The following is an 18328-nucleotide window of genomic DNA, read 5'->3' on the forward strand; positions in this document are numbered from 1 at the left end:
GGTTATCCTGTTGTTTGTACATGGGGGCCAACTGAAAAAAACTGTTAAGATTTAATATCGTCAAACAAGACTTTAAATAGCTTTCAGATAAGATTTATTTTAATTGTACTCCACCCCATCATAAACGTTTTTCCTACTTAACTAAAACTATTTTATTTGTCTCTTGCTACGTGCATAATATAGTTTATTTATTTTATTTTAATATATGTTGTCATGGTTGCCTTTAATGATTGTTGATTTTTTTATATTATTATACACACATACACACTATATATATATATATACAACACGGGCCATGATCCTCTGGGGTGAGGGTCGTCTCCAAATAAAAGAACAATAACAGAACAACACAGATTCATCAGCCAAGAAACAGAGTAGGTGGCGCTAATACTTCAACTGAGGGGTCGGCCAGAAAACTGGACGAAGAAGAATTAACCCCACTCCTACCAAAGTGTCGTAAAACATCGCTGTGGTTACTTTACGGCCTCGCGCCATTTTAAGAAAGGAACAACTCGCTCGTCTCGACGAGAACACACGTTGGTTATTGTGTTGATAGACACACATTCCAAACTACCAGGCTATACGAAATTAATGCACGAAGATTTTCATAACTACATGCGGAGGGATTTGGGCTGAAGTTGGAGATTTCTTCGGGATTTAATGAAAAGCTCAGGTAAAGTGGGACGTTAGGCCGCGCAGGGAAATGTTACCGATCTCTGATCTGATCAACTGCTCAGTCCTTGTTGAATTAGCAGAGTGGACCCTAACCAGGATTTAGCTTAAGCTTGAAAACGGTTAGCACCGCGTGGAATGTTTTTGTTTGTGTGATTTTTCTTTTCCCCCCGGCTTGTTTGTAAGATTGTTCAATGCAGAAAGTCTGTGTTGAGCTATTTCGAGTGTAAATGTGTGCACGTTGCCAAGAGCGTTAACGTTAGCTGCGAATGCTAATCCAACTTCTTAGATACTCGTGTGATTTAGTCACGTAAAGCCTGACAATTTTAACGATTAACGTGTACGTTACGTTTTTAAACAATTAAATGTGGGTTTTGACCAGTTATTTTACTTTTCATTGAAATCGAGTTATTTATCATTAATGTTATAACGTTGTGCGTGTTGGTTAAAGGCTCAATTTAAATCAACGAAATGTCTCTCTTATAGGTGAACAATGACTCAGTTTCTACCCCCGAACCTGCTGGCATTGTTTGCTCCGCGGGACCCGATACCTTTCCTGACTCAGCTAGAAAAGCTTCCCCATGAGAAACATCACAACCAGCCGTACTGTGGCATTGCCCCTTTCATTCGGCAGTTTGAGGTACTTCAAGGCTTTGACCTGATATTTTTGTCATAGTTAAATCTAAAATGTTACTTTTGAAGATTAGTTAAGTTTTAGTATGTTGGTGTCATATAATGAAATGGTCGTTTTGAATCATTATAAAGGGTTGTTATAATGTTTTTGCTACTCACTGTTTATCAGGATCCCAGAGATGCACCACCACCTACAAGAGCAGAAACACGAGATGAAAGGTTGGAGAGAAAGGTGAGGAAGTCATACTCGTTGTTTGAGTTTTTGACGGAATATACTTATTAAATATTCTCGTATTGAATGTAACATGGGTCACTCTGATTTGAATTCTAGAGAAGGGAGAAGATGGAAAGGAGGCAAGGTGTGATGGAAGTAGAACTGAAACAATGTAAGTATGCAAGCTGCTCACAACTGAACTTCTGTGAGACTGTTATAACACTTTTATGCAACTCTTTTGTGTATTTCTGCAGGGGACCCACACAACGATCCTAATGCTCAGGGCGATGCCTTTAAGACTTTGTTTGTGGCTCGAATTGTGAGTTTATTTTTGTTGTTGTTGAGAGAGCTTACCAACTAATTGTGCGTACACACCATCAGCGACTCAGTCGCTAGTCTCTTGCTATGAGACCGTTAGAAGGCGTTGTTATAAACAAATCCTGCTGTACATTTACATTTATGCATTTGGCAGATGCTTTTATCCAAAGCGACTTACATTGCATTATACTATACATTTGTTTTTAAGTATGTGCAATCCCCTATGATTGAACCCACAACCTTGGCATTGCTAGTGTCATTCTCTAACCACTGAACTAAAGGAAATCTGTAACTGATGGCCGACGGATGATGTAAACTACAATTGGTTGTCGCTCCTGAAAGTCGCTCAACTTTGTTGCGTCGCTGGAAATCTCCAGCTCTCCATTGAAATTATTGACATAGTCGCTAGGGGTCACTGGCGGTGTGAACACTCAGTAACAGGAGTCAGAATATTAAGAGATCTTTACCTAAGGCACCTTATACAACGTTGGTTCTTTTTTGCAGAATTATGACACCACAGAATCCAAGCTGCGGCGTGAGTTTGAAGTCTATGGTCCCATCAAACGGGTATGTTTAGTTTCATATGCATGTTTATCGTGTCTTTTTGTATCATCAGTCTCATCTTTGTACTTGTCTGAATTTATCAGATTTACATCGTGTTCAACAAGAAAACCGGAAAACCAAGAGGCTACGCGTTTATCGAATACGAACACGAGAGGGACATGCACTGTGAGTAGACAAGAAGTAGTAATCTTTAAAACTTAATAGATATTGTAAAAAGATCTTTTTAATTAGCTTCAGTGGTGGTTTTTTTCTACAATGACCACAAACTTTGACTAATAAAGTTTGTACATGTCGTCCAATAAACTGCAACACGGTAGTATAACTGAGAATCTTTTAAAAACTTCATTTGTGCTTGTGTGTTTGTGGATGGCAGTCTTGTCAGTCCTATCCATGTCTGTGTGTTTGTAGTATATTCCTGTTTCTTACCCCTGTGTGTGCGCGCGTGTTGCATCTGGTGTGTGATGGTGCCGCACATGTTGTGTAAAGGAGGTGGAAGGAAGAGCGGAGTGCGTCTCTGCGTTAGCCCAACATACATTCTGATGAATGTTGCCACTCTATGGCATCTCTGTAATGTTTAGGCAGTGTGACATAGCAGAGTGTGTTTCCGGCTGGAGCGGGGATGGTAAGCTTAAGGGTAAGGCCCACTGTAGTGAAAAGGTGACCCGTTTACTACACACCTGTTTATGTTTGGTGAATAAAGAGCATTTCATATAAACGCTTTACTCATAAGGGCTTTCATTACTGAAGTGTTGCAGAGCGAGTCAATGCTATTTATTAATTCTGTGTTGTTCTCATTGCTACTGCAGCCGCCTATCTCTGATGGCTATTGGCCAGAGCTGGCTTGCAGATCATGATGATGGTTTTGATACATCTACACCCTACTACCACAGCTCAGTATATGGTTGGTATGATGGGTTTGTATGATGGGTAAGATTTTTTTACACCCTCATCTAATTGTAGGCTGATAGGTGTCCAAATCACTTTTCATCTGGCCAATTTTAGGGTTAAGTTGTAGGGCGTCGAACGTAGCTTGGGTGAGTTTTCACATGACTGAGCCTGTAATCTTTTCTATTAAAGCCATGGTACTAATACTAGTGCAAGTTTCAGACTTTGACCGTACAGGGCATGTTTGCAAACCCATTTGAGTCACCTGTGGAAGCAAATGTGGTGGTGGTGTACAGAAAGCAATGAACCTGTTGATGTTTTTAAGTCAGTGTAGCGCTTGATTACAGAGTTATGCCACAGTAGATGTGTAATCTGCCCCCCACAAATTTGTTTTGTGGTACGTTTTGAATGTGATCGTGCATGTTTGATATCAGCTACTGCAGTCGTGGAATAAGACTAAGCCGTCTGACATGGTGACAAACAAAATGCACACTATGCAGGGCTTTAGTTTTTCACCAGCTTGTGACTGTGGAAGAAAAATATTACATTTAAAAAGGCTTCTTGATATCAGTTCTAGTTCATAAATTGGCCTACCAATGGTATGAGAGGAACATTGCTATCACTCTCAAACAAACAAAAATGGGGCGGGTCTTGGAGTGTGCTTGCTGGAGTGCAGACGTCATGTTTGAGAGTAGCAAGCAACTCCAGTCGGCAGGATGGAGAGTAAGTTTATAAAGCCCGAAGCAGGGTGCAGCTTTTTAAGTCTGTTACAAATATGCCATACACAAATGGAGAATGACAAAGATCCATAATATTGCCTTACGGCAAATCATAAAAGCAGACCTCCGCATCCACTCCTGTGTGTCGCATGCTAATTTCTAAGTGTAGTTTACAAGAGTACACAATTCATCATAGATCTAGTCACTTTATTTTGCTCTCAAAATGCCACCCCCAATAGTACAAAAAATGTGAGTCTTATTTTTTTCTTTTTAAAAAGTAGGATTTTTACAATTTTGAATTTGATATGTTAATCTATCAGGGATGTTACTTTTCTGTATAAATACAGATTTCTGTACTTTTTTACTTTTCTGGGATCACTTGCGTAAATTTCAAAAATTCTATTGATTTAAATTTGTGACGGGATTGGGGTGGGGGTTTGGCGATGGACAAGTTATTTTCTAGGCTCTCTTCGTCATACACATGCCTGTTATAAATGCAGAGCGACCGCTTCTTTCAGAACATCATTTTGAGAGTTCTATTCATGTATCCAGGTAGTCCGTGAAAATAGATGCCAAACACTGCTGTTTTGGTACTCAAAAAAAGTGTGTGGTGTCGTTCTTAAGTGGGGAACTGAAAAACTTTTTGTAACGTATACAGAAAATCTAGAGTCTGGAAGTATATAACATTATCTATATTCAGAGACTAAAATAGGCCATTCCGCAACTTAATGCCTTGGAACTTTACAAATGGCCGATCTTGTCACTTTCTAATAATAACGCGTTGAATTATCTACTGATTGCATATATTTAAATGAACTAAAACATGCAGCGTTTTGTAAAGCCTTTATTTCATTTGGACAAGGCCTTAGATGTGACATCTAGTGGCAGTGTATGGAAGTCTCTTGAGGCCACAGTAGTATTTACTTTTTTCATCTTATTTGACATTAGCATAAGATATTTGCACAAACCATCAACCTTCTTAATTAAATATTTAGGTGACGTTAAACTAATAAACATTTGAATTTATATTTCCAAAATTCTAAGTCAGAATTGGGTAATTATAATAGTTTGTTCTTGCTTTGCTAAGTGAAAAATAGCTATTTGGCAAACAGGTGCCTGTTTTTAATCATGTAACATTTAATTACTAACATTAAAGACTATAACGGTGGGGGGGATTGGGGAGGGTGCTTGCAGTCTTTTTTCTCCATGGCTGATCACATGCCTGATCTATCAAAAATTGCATGTTACTAGTTAGTTTCAAGGGAAATTATTTTCAAATGTTATTTTTTGTTTGAAAAATAACCCTTCATATGTGTCTACTCTCACAACCTCGCAAAAAAAGTACAGGCTCAGGATTTTAACCCCTGACTGTGGTCTTAAATGTTGATAATAGGAATTGGCTTTAATAGAATTGATTAAGCAAGGCTTTGGATGTTCAAATCGCGTAGAATACTGTAACATAATTTACAAATCTATCTAAGGGTTTCCCCTGTACTCAACATCTCCGTCCAGTCCTAGAGTTTTCTTAGATTCATAAAATCACCGGAGGGGAATTTCAATTTATCATTTAGTTGTACTTCGCTTTATTAGCATCAGAAGTAATCTTTCAAAGTCCCACAGAGCTATAAATTAGGTTCTTGTTCACAACCTTTGTAGGCTTATTTTATTTTCTGGTTAAGCACCCAGTGAACCAAGGCAACAAAATGGACTCAATGGAATTGGTAAACGTCAACATCCTGTAACGTATGTTCAGGGTTCATACCATTTAACATTTATCTTAATGACATAAAGCAGATAAATTTTTTGGATGAGAGGGTGGTTGGTAAGGCCCTCTTATAGACTATGTTGGTGAGGGTGGATGGTAAGGCCCTCTTGTTGGATAATAAATTTGAGGGTGGTTGGTAAGGCCCTCTAGTTGAGTTCTGGTGGTCTGAGGGTTGCTGGTAAGGCCCTCTTGTTTGAGATGTTAGGACAGTGTATGTGAAAGAGCTTGAGGGTTTGGTGGTAAGGCCCTCATGAACTTGACCACGTGAAGACCAGAGTAGCTTTGTGGATTTCATCAAATTAATTGTTGAAGAATTGGATCCCTGATCCCTTGGTTCAAGCTTTTTTATCGAGTATCCAATTTACTGAGACATTTTAATTGGAGGCAGCTGGATTCGCCAGGCTACGTTTCCGTGGGGTTTTTCCATCAAGGAAGTCCATCCTTGGCCAAGTGTTTATGGTAAGATAGCATCTTCAGGTAATGTGGTAAGCTTAAGGTAATGATAAAACACTTCAGGGTTTCGACGTGTGTAGGAGAGGATATTTGTTTCTTGTCCTAAATCATATGTTAGAAGTACAGTTTTTGTAATAAGCAGTAAAAGCAAGAAGTAAAACTTTACAACGTTTTTCCTTTTGTGTGTGGGATGTGTTTGAATGGTCCTCAGTGCTTGACTGCTTAAAGAAATTTTGTATGAATGTGCTTGCTTCTGTGCGAGTGAAACTTTGGCGTATTGACAGGCTGTTTCTTTCCTTAAATGCATTCACCATGTGCCTTTTTCGAAAGAATAGCTCACCCAAAAATGGTCCCCATTGACTTTCCCGAGCAGGACAAAATATTGCTATGATCAAATCAATGCGGAATTGGGTGAACTATTCCTTTACGATATTCATGGATTCATTGCTGTAAATTTAATTGTGGATCACACTTAAAATTGACATAACGTGGTACAAGGTGTTGTTACCACAGATGTACATTGTGCATCTGTGGTTGTAACTGTACATGTAGATGAAGACTGTGCTTGCTGTGTTTTTGTGATCCACTTAAAGGTGCCCTTTCCCTAAAAAAAATCATTGAGTATTTTGCCTAATTTATTTCTGAATGTCAGGGCAAAGCAGAATGTTCCCTTCAAAACATTTCAAAAGCACACTTTAATCCTTTACTAGCTGTAGCATCCAGTTAAACCTGACAGAGCCATCTAATATACTTGTGCAAAATGGTAGCTGGATTTTGAAACTCTTTACCAGGAAAACATTTAAAGCTTCTACAACTATTGATTGTTTTTTTCGGTGCATTTAAGCACACAGTCCTATACCAGGTGGGTGCTATATCAAATGCCTAAAGTAATGCTGAATATATAAGAGGAGCAGATACAAATTTGGATTTAGATTATTTTGCTAAATTGGAGCCTTTATCCGTCTTTTGCATTTGTGCGGAGAACACAACATATGCTAAAACCCATTCTCTGTTATGAATGTAGAAGAGAATATTTGTAAAGGTAAATTTATTCTGTATGGTGGCCCCGCATCTCAAGCCAAACTTTGCATGTTTCATTGTACTGATTGTCGATATATCTCAGTCCTGGTGTGTTATCCATTCTGAGGTAAGCGTATACCTTCAATGGCTTTAAAATGACTTTATTTTGAATGGAGTTCATCCTAAATTCAAGGTATGTAGCAGGCAATACTGTTGTGTGCGTTTTGTTTCTCATTGCCCAACTGTTCTTTCTGTTTTCTCTATTCCTTTCCTTCCTCTATCTTTACTTTGCTATTGCTCATCTGTCAACATCTTTAGCTGCCTACAAGCATGCAGATGGTAAGAAAATTGATGGACGAAGAGTACTTGTTGATGTTGAAAGAGGACGAACAGTCAAAGGATGGCAGCCCCGTCGACTTGGTAAATATTATTGATTAATCAGACATCTAGTTAATGAAAAGGCTGGAATTCTTGTATCCCTGTTGCCTTTTTAATATTTGTTTTTTGCTATTCAGGTGGAGGTCTTGGAGGTACACGGAGAGGAGGAGCAGATGTCAACATCAAGCATTCCGGCAGAGATGACACTTCCCGCTACGATGACAGACCAATTGGAAGGTAAGTTGGAATGTGGTTGTTTTTATGCATGTTTTTAGCGTTTTGATGTGTTGAAAACTGACAAAAGTGTTTTCTCCCGTAGTGACCGTGATCGGGAGCGTGTCGATCGAAGAGAACGTAGTCGTGACCGAGACAAGGAGCGTGGAGAACGTGGAGAACGCGGAGAACGCAGACGCTCTCGTTCTCGAGAAAGGCGCAGACGTACCAGGTCTCGTGAGCGAGAGAGGGCGGTTGTGGTTTCAGGAGAGGAAACTGGGGGCAGCAGCCGGCGTCGGGACAGGGAAAGAGAAAGAGGTGCTCCTGGGGACAGTAGAGAAAGGAGTAGGGACCGGGATAGAGAGAGAGACCGCAAGAGGAGAAGCAGAAGCAGGGACAGAAAGAGAGACCGGGAGAGAGTGAAGGGTGCAGATGGAGTGGAAGAAGGCGTTGGTGGGCTAGCTGACGGCGTGAATCCAGATGGAGGAGAAAGGGGTGTTGAGGACTCCTTGGGTGGTGAGCCAAGTGGTCCAGAAGGGGAGGAGAGGGGGCGGGATAGAGATAAAGACAGAGAGAGGGACAGAGACCGAAAGCGCAGTCACAGAGATAAAGACCGGGACCGGGATAGAAGAAGAGATAGGGACAGAGATCGGGAACACAAGCGTGACCGCGGTGACCGGGATCGTGGAGACCGAAGGGAAGATAGACAAGTGTCATCATCAGGTGATCAGGAGGGTGTTGGTAACGGAGGTGAAGAAGGTGAAGAACCAGTGCCCCCACAATCAGAGGAAGGTTCACAGGATGGGATGCGAATGATGATGATGGATCAGGATTCAATACAGTCAGGAGAGGGCTATGCCTCCAATGAGAATGGTTACAGGTTGGAGGCCCAGGGGGATGAGTACTAAAGTGCCAGAGTTTGTGTGTGTGTGATCCAGTTGTAATGTGTTTTCGAATTACCAATATTCTCCCCCTCAACCATTATTCAATGCCTCCACTCTTGCTTGCACTATGTCCACAGTGTGTGAGTATTATATACTGTACTACAAACAGTGATCACAGACTTTAGTGTATCCATGGTAGAACTCATCCTTTAGTTAAAACAATGATTATGTAGATGAATTGAGCTTTTTTATTTTGAACCCAGTTAACCAGTTTTGGTACTTATCAGTTCACCGAATAACTATGCTGTATGACAAACATTTTTTGTCCTACATCAGCCAAGTTAATATTACTGGGAAGAGATCCATAACTCAACAATCTGTTCTGTATTAAAATATTGAGTGTTTCGGTCAAGAGATAACGTCATGGTTGTTTAGTACTGTTATGTCCATTTTCATAGTGGTTTCCTTTTGGTATTGGTTTGTTTGTTTTTCGCACACCGTTATATATTTGGTCCAAACTGTGACTTGAAAATTCAATAGTGATCCCTTACTTTGGTGAAGGTGTAAATGTAGAAAAATGATTTTTAAATAGGAATGTTTGCCATGGGTTCACGAAAACTGCTCTTAATTTTTCTCTTTTTAAGCCCATATCTGGTTGTATTGGTTCTGCATTTCTCTCCTTAAATAAATACTTTTTATTGCCAATGTGACTTTTTTATTTTATCTATTGTTTTGGATTTTTGTCAATTTAGTGACCGATAAGACCATTGAATCGTTTTATTCCCCCACTGATACCCACCATTGTACAACAGGTATAATTTGAAAGACATTTGTTATAAGAACAAGCGAAGAAATATCTTAATTTTACCTTTTTTTAATGCTTGTCATATTCTAGCTAATCTTGATGCTCCATATTGTACCCCGTGTGTTGTGCCGAACTCCCTGCCAGATTACGCGTCCTCTCATTGAAATTGCTGGGGGATTAGCTAATCTGAACCCCTCCCCCACACCTAATGTAAATGGAGAGTCATTTTTCAGCACTAAACCGGTGTTCTGACCATTTATACGACGCTATCAAATTTTGCTACCTCGGGACTAACCCAACCCTTACACCTAAATTACCCCTTCCCAACTAGGGTAGCAAAATTCGATGGGTAGGATAAATGACAGAAGACCGCTCTGGTCGAGAAACACTGGGTAAGAGCTATGACGTAGGGAGTTGCGTCACTGAAGGAACGGCTGCACTGTGATAGTGGTCCGATTCGCGCTGGTTATGGAAAGTAACGCGTCAAGTACACGCAGCAAATTTTAATATATACACCAGTAATCATAATTTATGTCAGAAAACACATCATCGTCATCGTACACGTTACTTTCATATAAATCTTGCAACAAAGCACCCAAATACAGACACACTGATGTGCGAACTGTGATATTTTAAGTCTTAAAAGAGAATAAATTAATCAGCATTTTACAGAAATACGAGCATTGCACATCCAAAACGATTTATTTCTAATTAAATGATTAATCCATATATTTAAATTCACAGCATCAGTTGTCCACATTATGTATCCTCAAAGTGAATCAAGCATGCTCACTATCATCAACTCATCGGATTTTACAGTCTGACATTCTTGGTTCAGTGTACTGCCGGTGTACATACAGTGATAAGGCAGTAATAAAGTCCTAAATATATTTCCTATGTATTTTATAGTATCACACCCATGATGTTTGATAAAATGTCTGATTTAAAAGCTTTTTATCCGTTAAAAGAACACACATGCGCAGTATCATCGGTTCTGAGAACGAGATCAGATGCTCTTGCTCATTAGTTGTCTCTTCAACCCACTTCAGTTCACTACAGCTGGAGTAAGTGAATAATAAAATGGTCTATTTCGAGTCAAAGGGACTGTCAGACACTCCAGTAGGTGGGTAATACAAGTAATTTGTGATTAAGTGCGTAGTTGAGACGTGAACCGTTTAGGACGATTCAGTTCGATTTGGTGAACCGGATCGGCTGATTCACTCAAAAGTATCGGTTCAAAAGAACGATTCGTTCGCGAACCCGGCCATCACTAACTCGAGCATCAGCAGCGAAGCAAAAGCGTCTGTGCTGTTTCTGTCGCATTTTACCATTTAAACGCATTTCCTTTTCTTCCAAAAAGATACCTCGCACAGTTTATTGGCACATTGTTGCGATAGGTTTATTCCTCTGCTGAAGAAAGCCACCCTAATGATGTCATCGTATTACCACACGGGTAAAGACGTGGACATGGCCGCGATGACTGAACCGCTCTGCTTGGAAAGAGGTAATTCATTTACCTGCCTCTGTTCATTACATCCCCAAAAAGATGTGTAATTCGGGAATATCATACGTTTATCAATAAAGTGAAGGGTAAAGTGGTTGGTTAGTTCAGGTGCGCCCATGATATGAATTAATGGATGTCCCATGTTGGGGGCGCTCGCGCTTCTATTGTGAATGAAGAAATAGAATTGATCTCGGCAGACAATTGTTTATATTGAAGCAGTAAGCTGTTCAATATTATGTACTTTAACGTCCCTGTTTTAAACATTTATTGAAAAGAGAGCAGGATGTTACATTAAATGCAATCGTGTTATTTGAAAACTAATGCAGTCAATGACCCTTAAGTTACCATCCTGACCTGATGTTATTGAATGCTGACAATGAGAGATTTCGGCCGGTTTTGTATCTTTCTGATTTGTCAATCTTATTTCTCCAGATGTGTGCAGAGTGATAGAATTGTTGGATCGACTACAAAGGAGTGGTGAACTTCCTCCTCCTAAACTCCAGGCTCTACAGCGAGTATTACAGAGCAAATTCTGTGCTGCCATCAGAGAGGTAAAGACCACTTACATCCTTAAAACAAATGGATGACTGTTATTAATTAAATAATAACCTTTTATGCATGTGGTGAAAACAACACAACTAAGATTGTATTTTGTTATCAGCTCCATGGTGCTAGCAACACTGAGCCAGAGGTCATGGGTTCGTTCCCAAGACAACACAAAAACTGATAAAGTTGTATACTGTTAAAATTAACCAAATTGTTTTGGATTAATGTGTCTGCTGGACTTATTTTTCCTTGTGCTGACTTCATGGAATATAATAGAAAATAAATGGCCCGGTATAAATGTGTGTGAAGGCAGAGATGATGTCACTGTTGTGTAAAAGACAACACTATGCCTTCTTCATCTATGGTCTTTGCTCAATGACAAAACTGCTGCACTCACTGAATGACTCACTTCCCTGTGTCCTTGAGATACATTTCACGTCAGCCCCCGTATCAAACTCCTGACTTGTGTTTTATGAGGTTCATTGGCAGCAGTGTAGTCTGTTCACAATATATGCACAATGAAACAGAGTCAGTTTTCACTAATGTCCTTCAGATGTCCTTTTCTTTGTATTGCTTAATGAAATGGTTTGGATCAGTTTATCATTCCCTCTCCCTCACAGTCTTGAAAACACATGACAAAAACTTTGTTATTACAGAGCTTTCTGAAATTCTTCTGTAGTCACATATGAGACCTCCAAACTTTATAATGGTCTTTAATTCCAAACGCCATATTTCCAGCAAACCTTTTTTTTCAATGCCTTCTAAACGTTATAAAATTAAATGCACTTTTATTTATTTTGTATATAGCCCTGTAATAATGCAGAAGTAGATTTGTACTGTACCTTATTTCTAAAATCATTAAGATTAATATTATTGAACGGTTATCAGGTCAGTCATTTATGTACATTCACATGTACGTATTAAACCAAATTCCTGTCATTTCTATGTACTTAATCTCATTATCTCAGTATACATGACTAATGTTTTTTCACTTTACCTGAGATTACATGCTGCCTTTCTTGGTTAGGTGTATGAGCAACTTTACGACACATTGGACATTGTTGGTGGGCCAGAGGTGCGAGCCCAAGCCACTGCCAAGGTAACAGAGTAGCAACCTGCTATGCCAAACACAATTACTCCTAAAACCTTGCACACCCTTATTTTTTTACTTTTATACACGGTCATCTTTGTCTGTTATTCAGGCTACAGTAGCAGCATTTGCAGCCAGCGAAGGACATGCTCACCCTAGAGTGGTGGAACTCCCTAAAACAGATGAGGGGCTTGGTTTCAATATTATGGGGGGAAAAGAACAGAACTCTCCCATTTACATCTCCAGGGTCATCCCCGGTGGGGTTGCTGACCGGCAAGGGGGTCTGAAGAGAGGAGATCAACTGCTATCTGTTAATGGTGTGGTAAGTTGGGGCAGTATGTCTAAAATGTATAATTTTGCCACGTGTTCTCCATAATATCATGTAAGTGGTACGTTTTTATTTGATCTTCATGTAGAGTGTAGAGGGCGAGCACCACGAGAAAGCCGTAGAGCTGCTAAAGGCAGCACAGGGTTCGGTAAAGCTAGTGGTGCGTTATACCCCTAAAGTCCTTGAGGAGATGGAAGCCAGGTTTGAGAAGATGAGAAGTGCCAGGAGACGTCAGCAGCATACCAGTTACTCGTGAGTGTTTTAATCCTTCTTTCTTTCCTCTCTCTATTCTGTTGGGATGTATACAATACAGAATAAGTACATTCATAAATTGTAAAGGCGAAAGTGAACGAAAAACAAAGTTTTAAATATTTACTCTTTAACATTGTCTTTTCATCTGAACAGGTCTTTGGAGTCTAGAGGTTAACCGTTCTCACCATCAGTCTGGCGTGCTGATCCATTCTCCCACCCTTTCTACTCCATTAGGATGGAGGAAGACCCAGAGGAGATCAGTTTAGACCACCCCAAATATGTTATTTATATGTTAGCGGAATGATCTCAACAAATGTAGACCTAAATATACTATTTTCCTGGCCGAGGGCAGGAACAGTCTGCATAGGGCATCTGGTCCGTCCGAGTCCAATTTTCTGTTTTATTCTTATGTGGAACCTTCAACCTGTGATATGCTGGGAGGGGGTATTGTGTGTCTGGTAGCACAGAAGAGAGCTTTTTAAATATACTGGATTAGGAAGTGTTTATATGTGGGGTATTGTCTTTTACAGTGGAATGTTGTTCATTAACTAAATGGCATGATGGTTTCTTGTTTGACCATTGTTCATGTGTTTTTTATTTAGTTTGTGTTGAAGCTATGCACCCCCATGTTGTGTAGTCTGTGAAAACGACATAAGGAGCACACAAACACAGTTAGAGCAAAACAAAAACCTCGATGCTCAAACAGGTTGTGTGAATACTGTCATAAAAGTGTGCCGAGTGCTTGTGTTCTGCAAGTCAGTTACTCTGATGTTTCCATTTTTGTTTATTCATGCATTAAAGCCAGCTATTTACTTTAGAAGTCTAAGTTTGTAAACTTAAAATGTGCTCAAATGCGCATTGAAGATAGCACAAAACAATATATTGCAATTTAATATATTTGCTGCGCTGTCTCGTGCAAATGTTTCTCGTCCAATAACAACATGGGCGAAGGAACGCGCCCGCGTTTCTACAGCAACGGATAATCACAAACGAGGAGGACTTCTTTCCATCAGAAACGGATTTATCTATCGCTAAAACATCTTACTACAATGTCTCCTGTCTAATTTGTCGACATAAAAACGGTCTATTCGGTTAATGGGATTAAGTGAGTAAAATGGAACGAAAGCTTCGACACACCAGCACAAACATCGGACACGTATTTATTCCACCTCTGCCGTTTTATATGAACACATGTAAGGTACAGAAATGGAAAATTCCGTTTGATTTACCAGTTGTCGTTATAGTAATATCTTTCTATAAGTGTCTTTGATTACCATTAGGACTTTGGAAATAGTACCGTGACATGGTTACTTTAAATTGTTGAACTATTCAAATGAATGTTGCTATTATAGTGAGCTCTGTGATCAAATAGGCCTATTTTACTTTGCGTATTTTGTCTTGTATGTCGTCATATATAAAGTTCTAGATCTTGGTCTTACCATTTTTGTTGACTTGTAAAACTGTGCTCGTGTTTATACCGTAAAACATTTTAAAGGGACACTTCAGCACCAGAAATTATCTCAACGATATTATCAAAATCTTGTCACTGCTGCAGAATGCTCCTCTTCCGCCTGTCCTCCGCCGTCACAACAGAGTAACTTCTGCTCACTTTCCTCTCACCTCACACACTGAACATGAAAGAAAGCCTCTGACTGGACCCCTGTACAACGAGATCCATTCTAAAGCCCCTCCACACTGGACCACACACTTCATCAATGAACTGGCTCACAGGGTGAGATGTGTGTGTGTGTGTGTGTGTGTGTGAGTGTGAGTGTGAGTGAGACAGAGATTTAGGTCCACATGGGTATTAAAATCTGAGATCAGCTATATGGTGGGGACCAATGCAGCCATTAGGGAAATTGAATAAACAATTCAAGTCTTTGACAAGTCTCCATAAAGATTTCGAAACGTGTGTGTGTGTATGTGTGTTGATCTGCAGCTCAGCGATTGTGTAGGAGTGAGGGTTGTCTCTAAACCCATCAGTGAAATGCAGGACAGCTACAAAGGTCAGTCAGCTGCACTCGAACCTCTGGCTGAGCACTATGACATGATGCAGGTGAGATTCAAAGGGTTGGCCATTCTAGTCATAAATACAATGTTGTTTTGTGGAAATGTTTATCTTTAAGCACACATGTAAAAGGGTGTGTTAACTGTATTAATACGAGAAAACCAGCTTAGAGATAAACTTGACACATTTTGAGAGTGGAGCTTTGGGATATTTCTTTGAAATTCACATTAAATGTGCATGTAAGTATTTGTTTTAAGTATCTTAATATGGCTATCGTAGTCACCAGAACCCAGTAGCTCTCAACAGACCGCAGCTTTATTTCCTACAGAGCTTCTATGATGATGAAATGACTCATTCATCTCTTGATTTTAATCAGACACTATACAGACAGCTGAATACGACCCCGTCCCTTGTGCAAGATCCTGTCTGTAGCACGACCAAAGCCGACTTTAAACACTTCAACAGGTAACACTGTACACCACCAGAGGGCTGTGTGAATGTGAAATACTTTGAGTGCTAATTTTGGTTTAGTCTGCTGATCTGAGGTCAGCAGCAGTGGCTTCTCAAATGTGATGACAGAGATCAAAAGGTTTGCAGAACTGATCCAATCTCTAGATGTAAGTGGAGAGTAATGCGCTACTTCTAAACTTTTCACTGGAAGAACTTCAGTGACGATGCAAATCTGTGATCAGGACCAATGATCAGTATTTGTGGCTGAATAGTATTCGTTCAGCATTATGCAGATTACACTCTCCGGTTGTACATACCAAGGTCTTTTCATATCAATATCATCTCCTGAATGAAGATGCTTCATATTTCACGTTTGCCTGCTGCCGACGGGTTTAAATGATTTAGTGAAGCATAGCTCATCTAAGCTTCTGGTCTCCTGAACCTTGTCTGCTGCTGATGGCAACACTGAAGGCAGCAAGGTCACAAACACATATTGACACTAAGTCACACTCAGCGTTGAACAGATGGGAAATGATTGATAAATTAATATATATGAGTGAATGGTGACCGTATTGGTAAGAAGATAATGGACCCCAATGGACTAGAATGTTAATGCAATAAGGTTAATTTTCATTTTGTTTCTCAGCATTATTCTTTAGAAATATAATTATTTCATAATTGTATTCTTCATTTTAGGTCAGATTTGACTCCTCGCTCTGTAATGGATGCTACTACCTTTAATGAAACCCTTACCAAGAGTGGAGCCCACAGCCGACTTCCTGCTCATAAAGCTCCATCCACTTTATCATGTCAACCTCGACTCCCTTGCCCCCCTCTGCCTTTGCCTCACAGGGGTAAAAGTAGTCTGTATATGGATAGTTTTACTGTCCCTGTGCATTCACCTTTGCCTATATCTGCACAAAATATGCTGAAACAGCAAGATGGTGGTAGAGGTCTGTTACTGGACATTCTAGGTGTCCCCAAAATGTATAGCACAGAGAATCAGATATATGGGAAAAACAAAATGTCTATGGTCTAAAACTGACAAAAATAGGCTGTGAGCGGCATTAGATCTAATTGTTGATTTCCAACATCAATTCATGTTTATTGTCATCCTTTCCATTTGTCGTTCAGCGGGTTATTAATAAATGGAGAACAAAACATGTCAAGAGTGATTGGCTGACACTTTATTGATTTATTGATTTTTACATTCTGTGTATATACATTCTTTATTAGTTGTTTGTTTGCCTACATGCTTGTGCATTAATTTGTATAAAAAGCTTTAGTACGTTTCATAGAAAATTGCAGGATGATTACAGAAAGCATGCTAAAAAAATCTGCAAGTAAAGAGGGAAGACCAGGGAGAGAGTGAGAGACAGAAATATCTCTGAGGATGTAGTTGGCAGCTCACCAAGACAGCCCACAAAGGTTGCATAGTAGTGTTTGCTCAACCACTAGCCTACGCCACAATCTCGCGATTGGAAGAAAGCCTGAAGGAAAACTAAGAGGGTGATAGTGGGGAAAAATAAAGATGATTTGGCAAAATATTTTAAATTAGTGAGAATTTCCCTCATCAGGTTCATCCACCCACTTACTCACTCCACATTTTTCTCTCCTCCCCCTGCTTTGGCTCCGGCTGTATGCCAAGGAAAGAGAGAGAGAGAGAGAGAGAGAGAGAGAGAGAGAGAGAGAGAGAGAGAGAGAGAGAGAGAGAGAGAGAGATCATGTCTGATGCAAGCCCATATATGGAAGTTGGGTGGACAGAAATTGAGGAACAGGTGAAGGCAAAGTATATGAAAAGAAGTTTATCAATCAGAGATAAACGCAGAATCATTGGTCACAGATTGATGACAAAACAGATTTCTAGATTCATTTCAGGAGATTTTGTCCAGCACAATATAAAGATTTGGTCCTGTGCTAGCCTTTCACACATATAAACAAACTAAATCTCTCCAGAAACCCCACAATAGACGATTTTTGAATTAGGGTTTGGGTTAAAGTTTTAAACCAATGACTGGATTTTCACGTTAGGTCTTAAAGCTATTAAAAACTCGTTTTAATGTTCATTAGCTAAAACGTCGTTTCTATTTGTACCATTGTGCATTGCATAAGTGGCTTGGTAGTTAATGGGTGGCACGAACAGGTAGGAATGCTGAAAACAGCGACAGGTTTCCTCCTGGCATGTAGATGGTTAAATGACACAGGGTGGGGTTTGGGGAGGGGGCACCAGCTGCCACCTTTCCCTTTAAAGAGCTAAAGGGAGGGAAAACACAGAGGGATCCTGGGTCACCATTTGATTAAGGACTAAATTGTTTGGAAATACTGGTTTACCTAAACAAAAAAAGAGGGAGGGAAAAACGAACGGATAAAATAGGACAGAGAATCTCAGGAACAACATTTCCCGTCGTGTTCGACATGGTGCTTATTCGGCATAAATAATTTGAAACAGGCATCTCAGTCTGCAACTAAAGAGCTGGTTACGTTAACTGTAACACTGGACAACGGGAACAGGTGAAGATACGCAAGAAAGGATGCTAAAATTGAGAAGAAAGGGATAGAGTGAGTGCATGAGGATTAAACAGAGAGGGAGAGGTGTTTCCCCGACGCACGCTTTCTTCGGCTGGATA

The 18328-nt window shown here is 39.9% G+C and overlaps 3 protein-coding genes across 3 annotated transcripts; all 3 read left to right on the forward strand.

The window, feature by feature from the left end:
• The first annotated feature begins 355 nt into the window (after positions 1-355).
• snrnp70 (small nuclear ribonucleoprotein 70 (U1)) lies at positions 356-9423 on the forward strand. The gene is made up of 10 exons (XM_079456935.1): positions 356-673; positions 1159-1312; positions 1475-1537; positions 1637-1691; positions 1774-1838; positions 2342-2404; positions 2485-2566; positions 7562-7663; positions 7759-7858; positions 7941-9423. Exons 2-10 carry the CDS (start codon positions 1166-1168, stop codon positions 8740-8742), a joined length of 1479 nt encoding a protein of 492 aa, XP_079313061.1. The 5' UTR covers positions 356-673; positions 1159-1165; the 3' UTR covers positions 8743-9423.
• Positions 9424-10369: 946 nt separating this feature from the next.
• On the forward strand, positions 10370-14445 carry lin7b (lin-7 homolog B (C. elegans)). The gene is made up of 7 exons (XM_079457656.1): positions 10370-10646; positions 10884-11027; positions 11460-11578; positions 12601-12672; positions 12776-12985; positions 13080-13243; positions 13397-14445. Exons 1-7 carry the CDS (start codon positions 10604-10606, stop codon positions 13416-13418), a joined length of 774 nt encoding a protein of 257 aa, XP_079313782.1. The 5' UTR covers positions 10370-10603; the 3' UTR covers positions 13419-14445.
• Positions 14358-16740, forward strand: saxo3 (stabilizer of axonemal microtubules 3; the record flags this gene model as incomplete). The annotated part of the gene is made up of 5 exons (XM_079457737.1): positions 14358-14441; positions 14799-14975; positions 15183-15299; positions 15628-15716; positions 16398-16740. The coding sequence occupies 5 exons, from the start codon at positions 14358-14360 to the stop codon at positions 16738-16740; spliced, it is 810 nt and encodes a 269-aa protein (XP_079313863.1).
• Between the last annotated feature and the right edge of the window lie 1588 nt (positions 16741-18328).

The sequence above is a fragment of the Barbatula barbatula genome (assembly GCF_947034865.1).
Source record: "Barbatula barbatula genome assembly, chromosome: 5".
Lineage (NCBI taxonomy): Eukaryota > Metazoa > Chordata > Actinopteri > Cypriniformes > Nemacheilidae > Barbatula > Barbatula barbatula.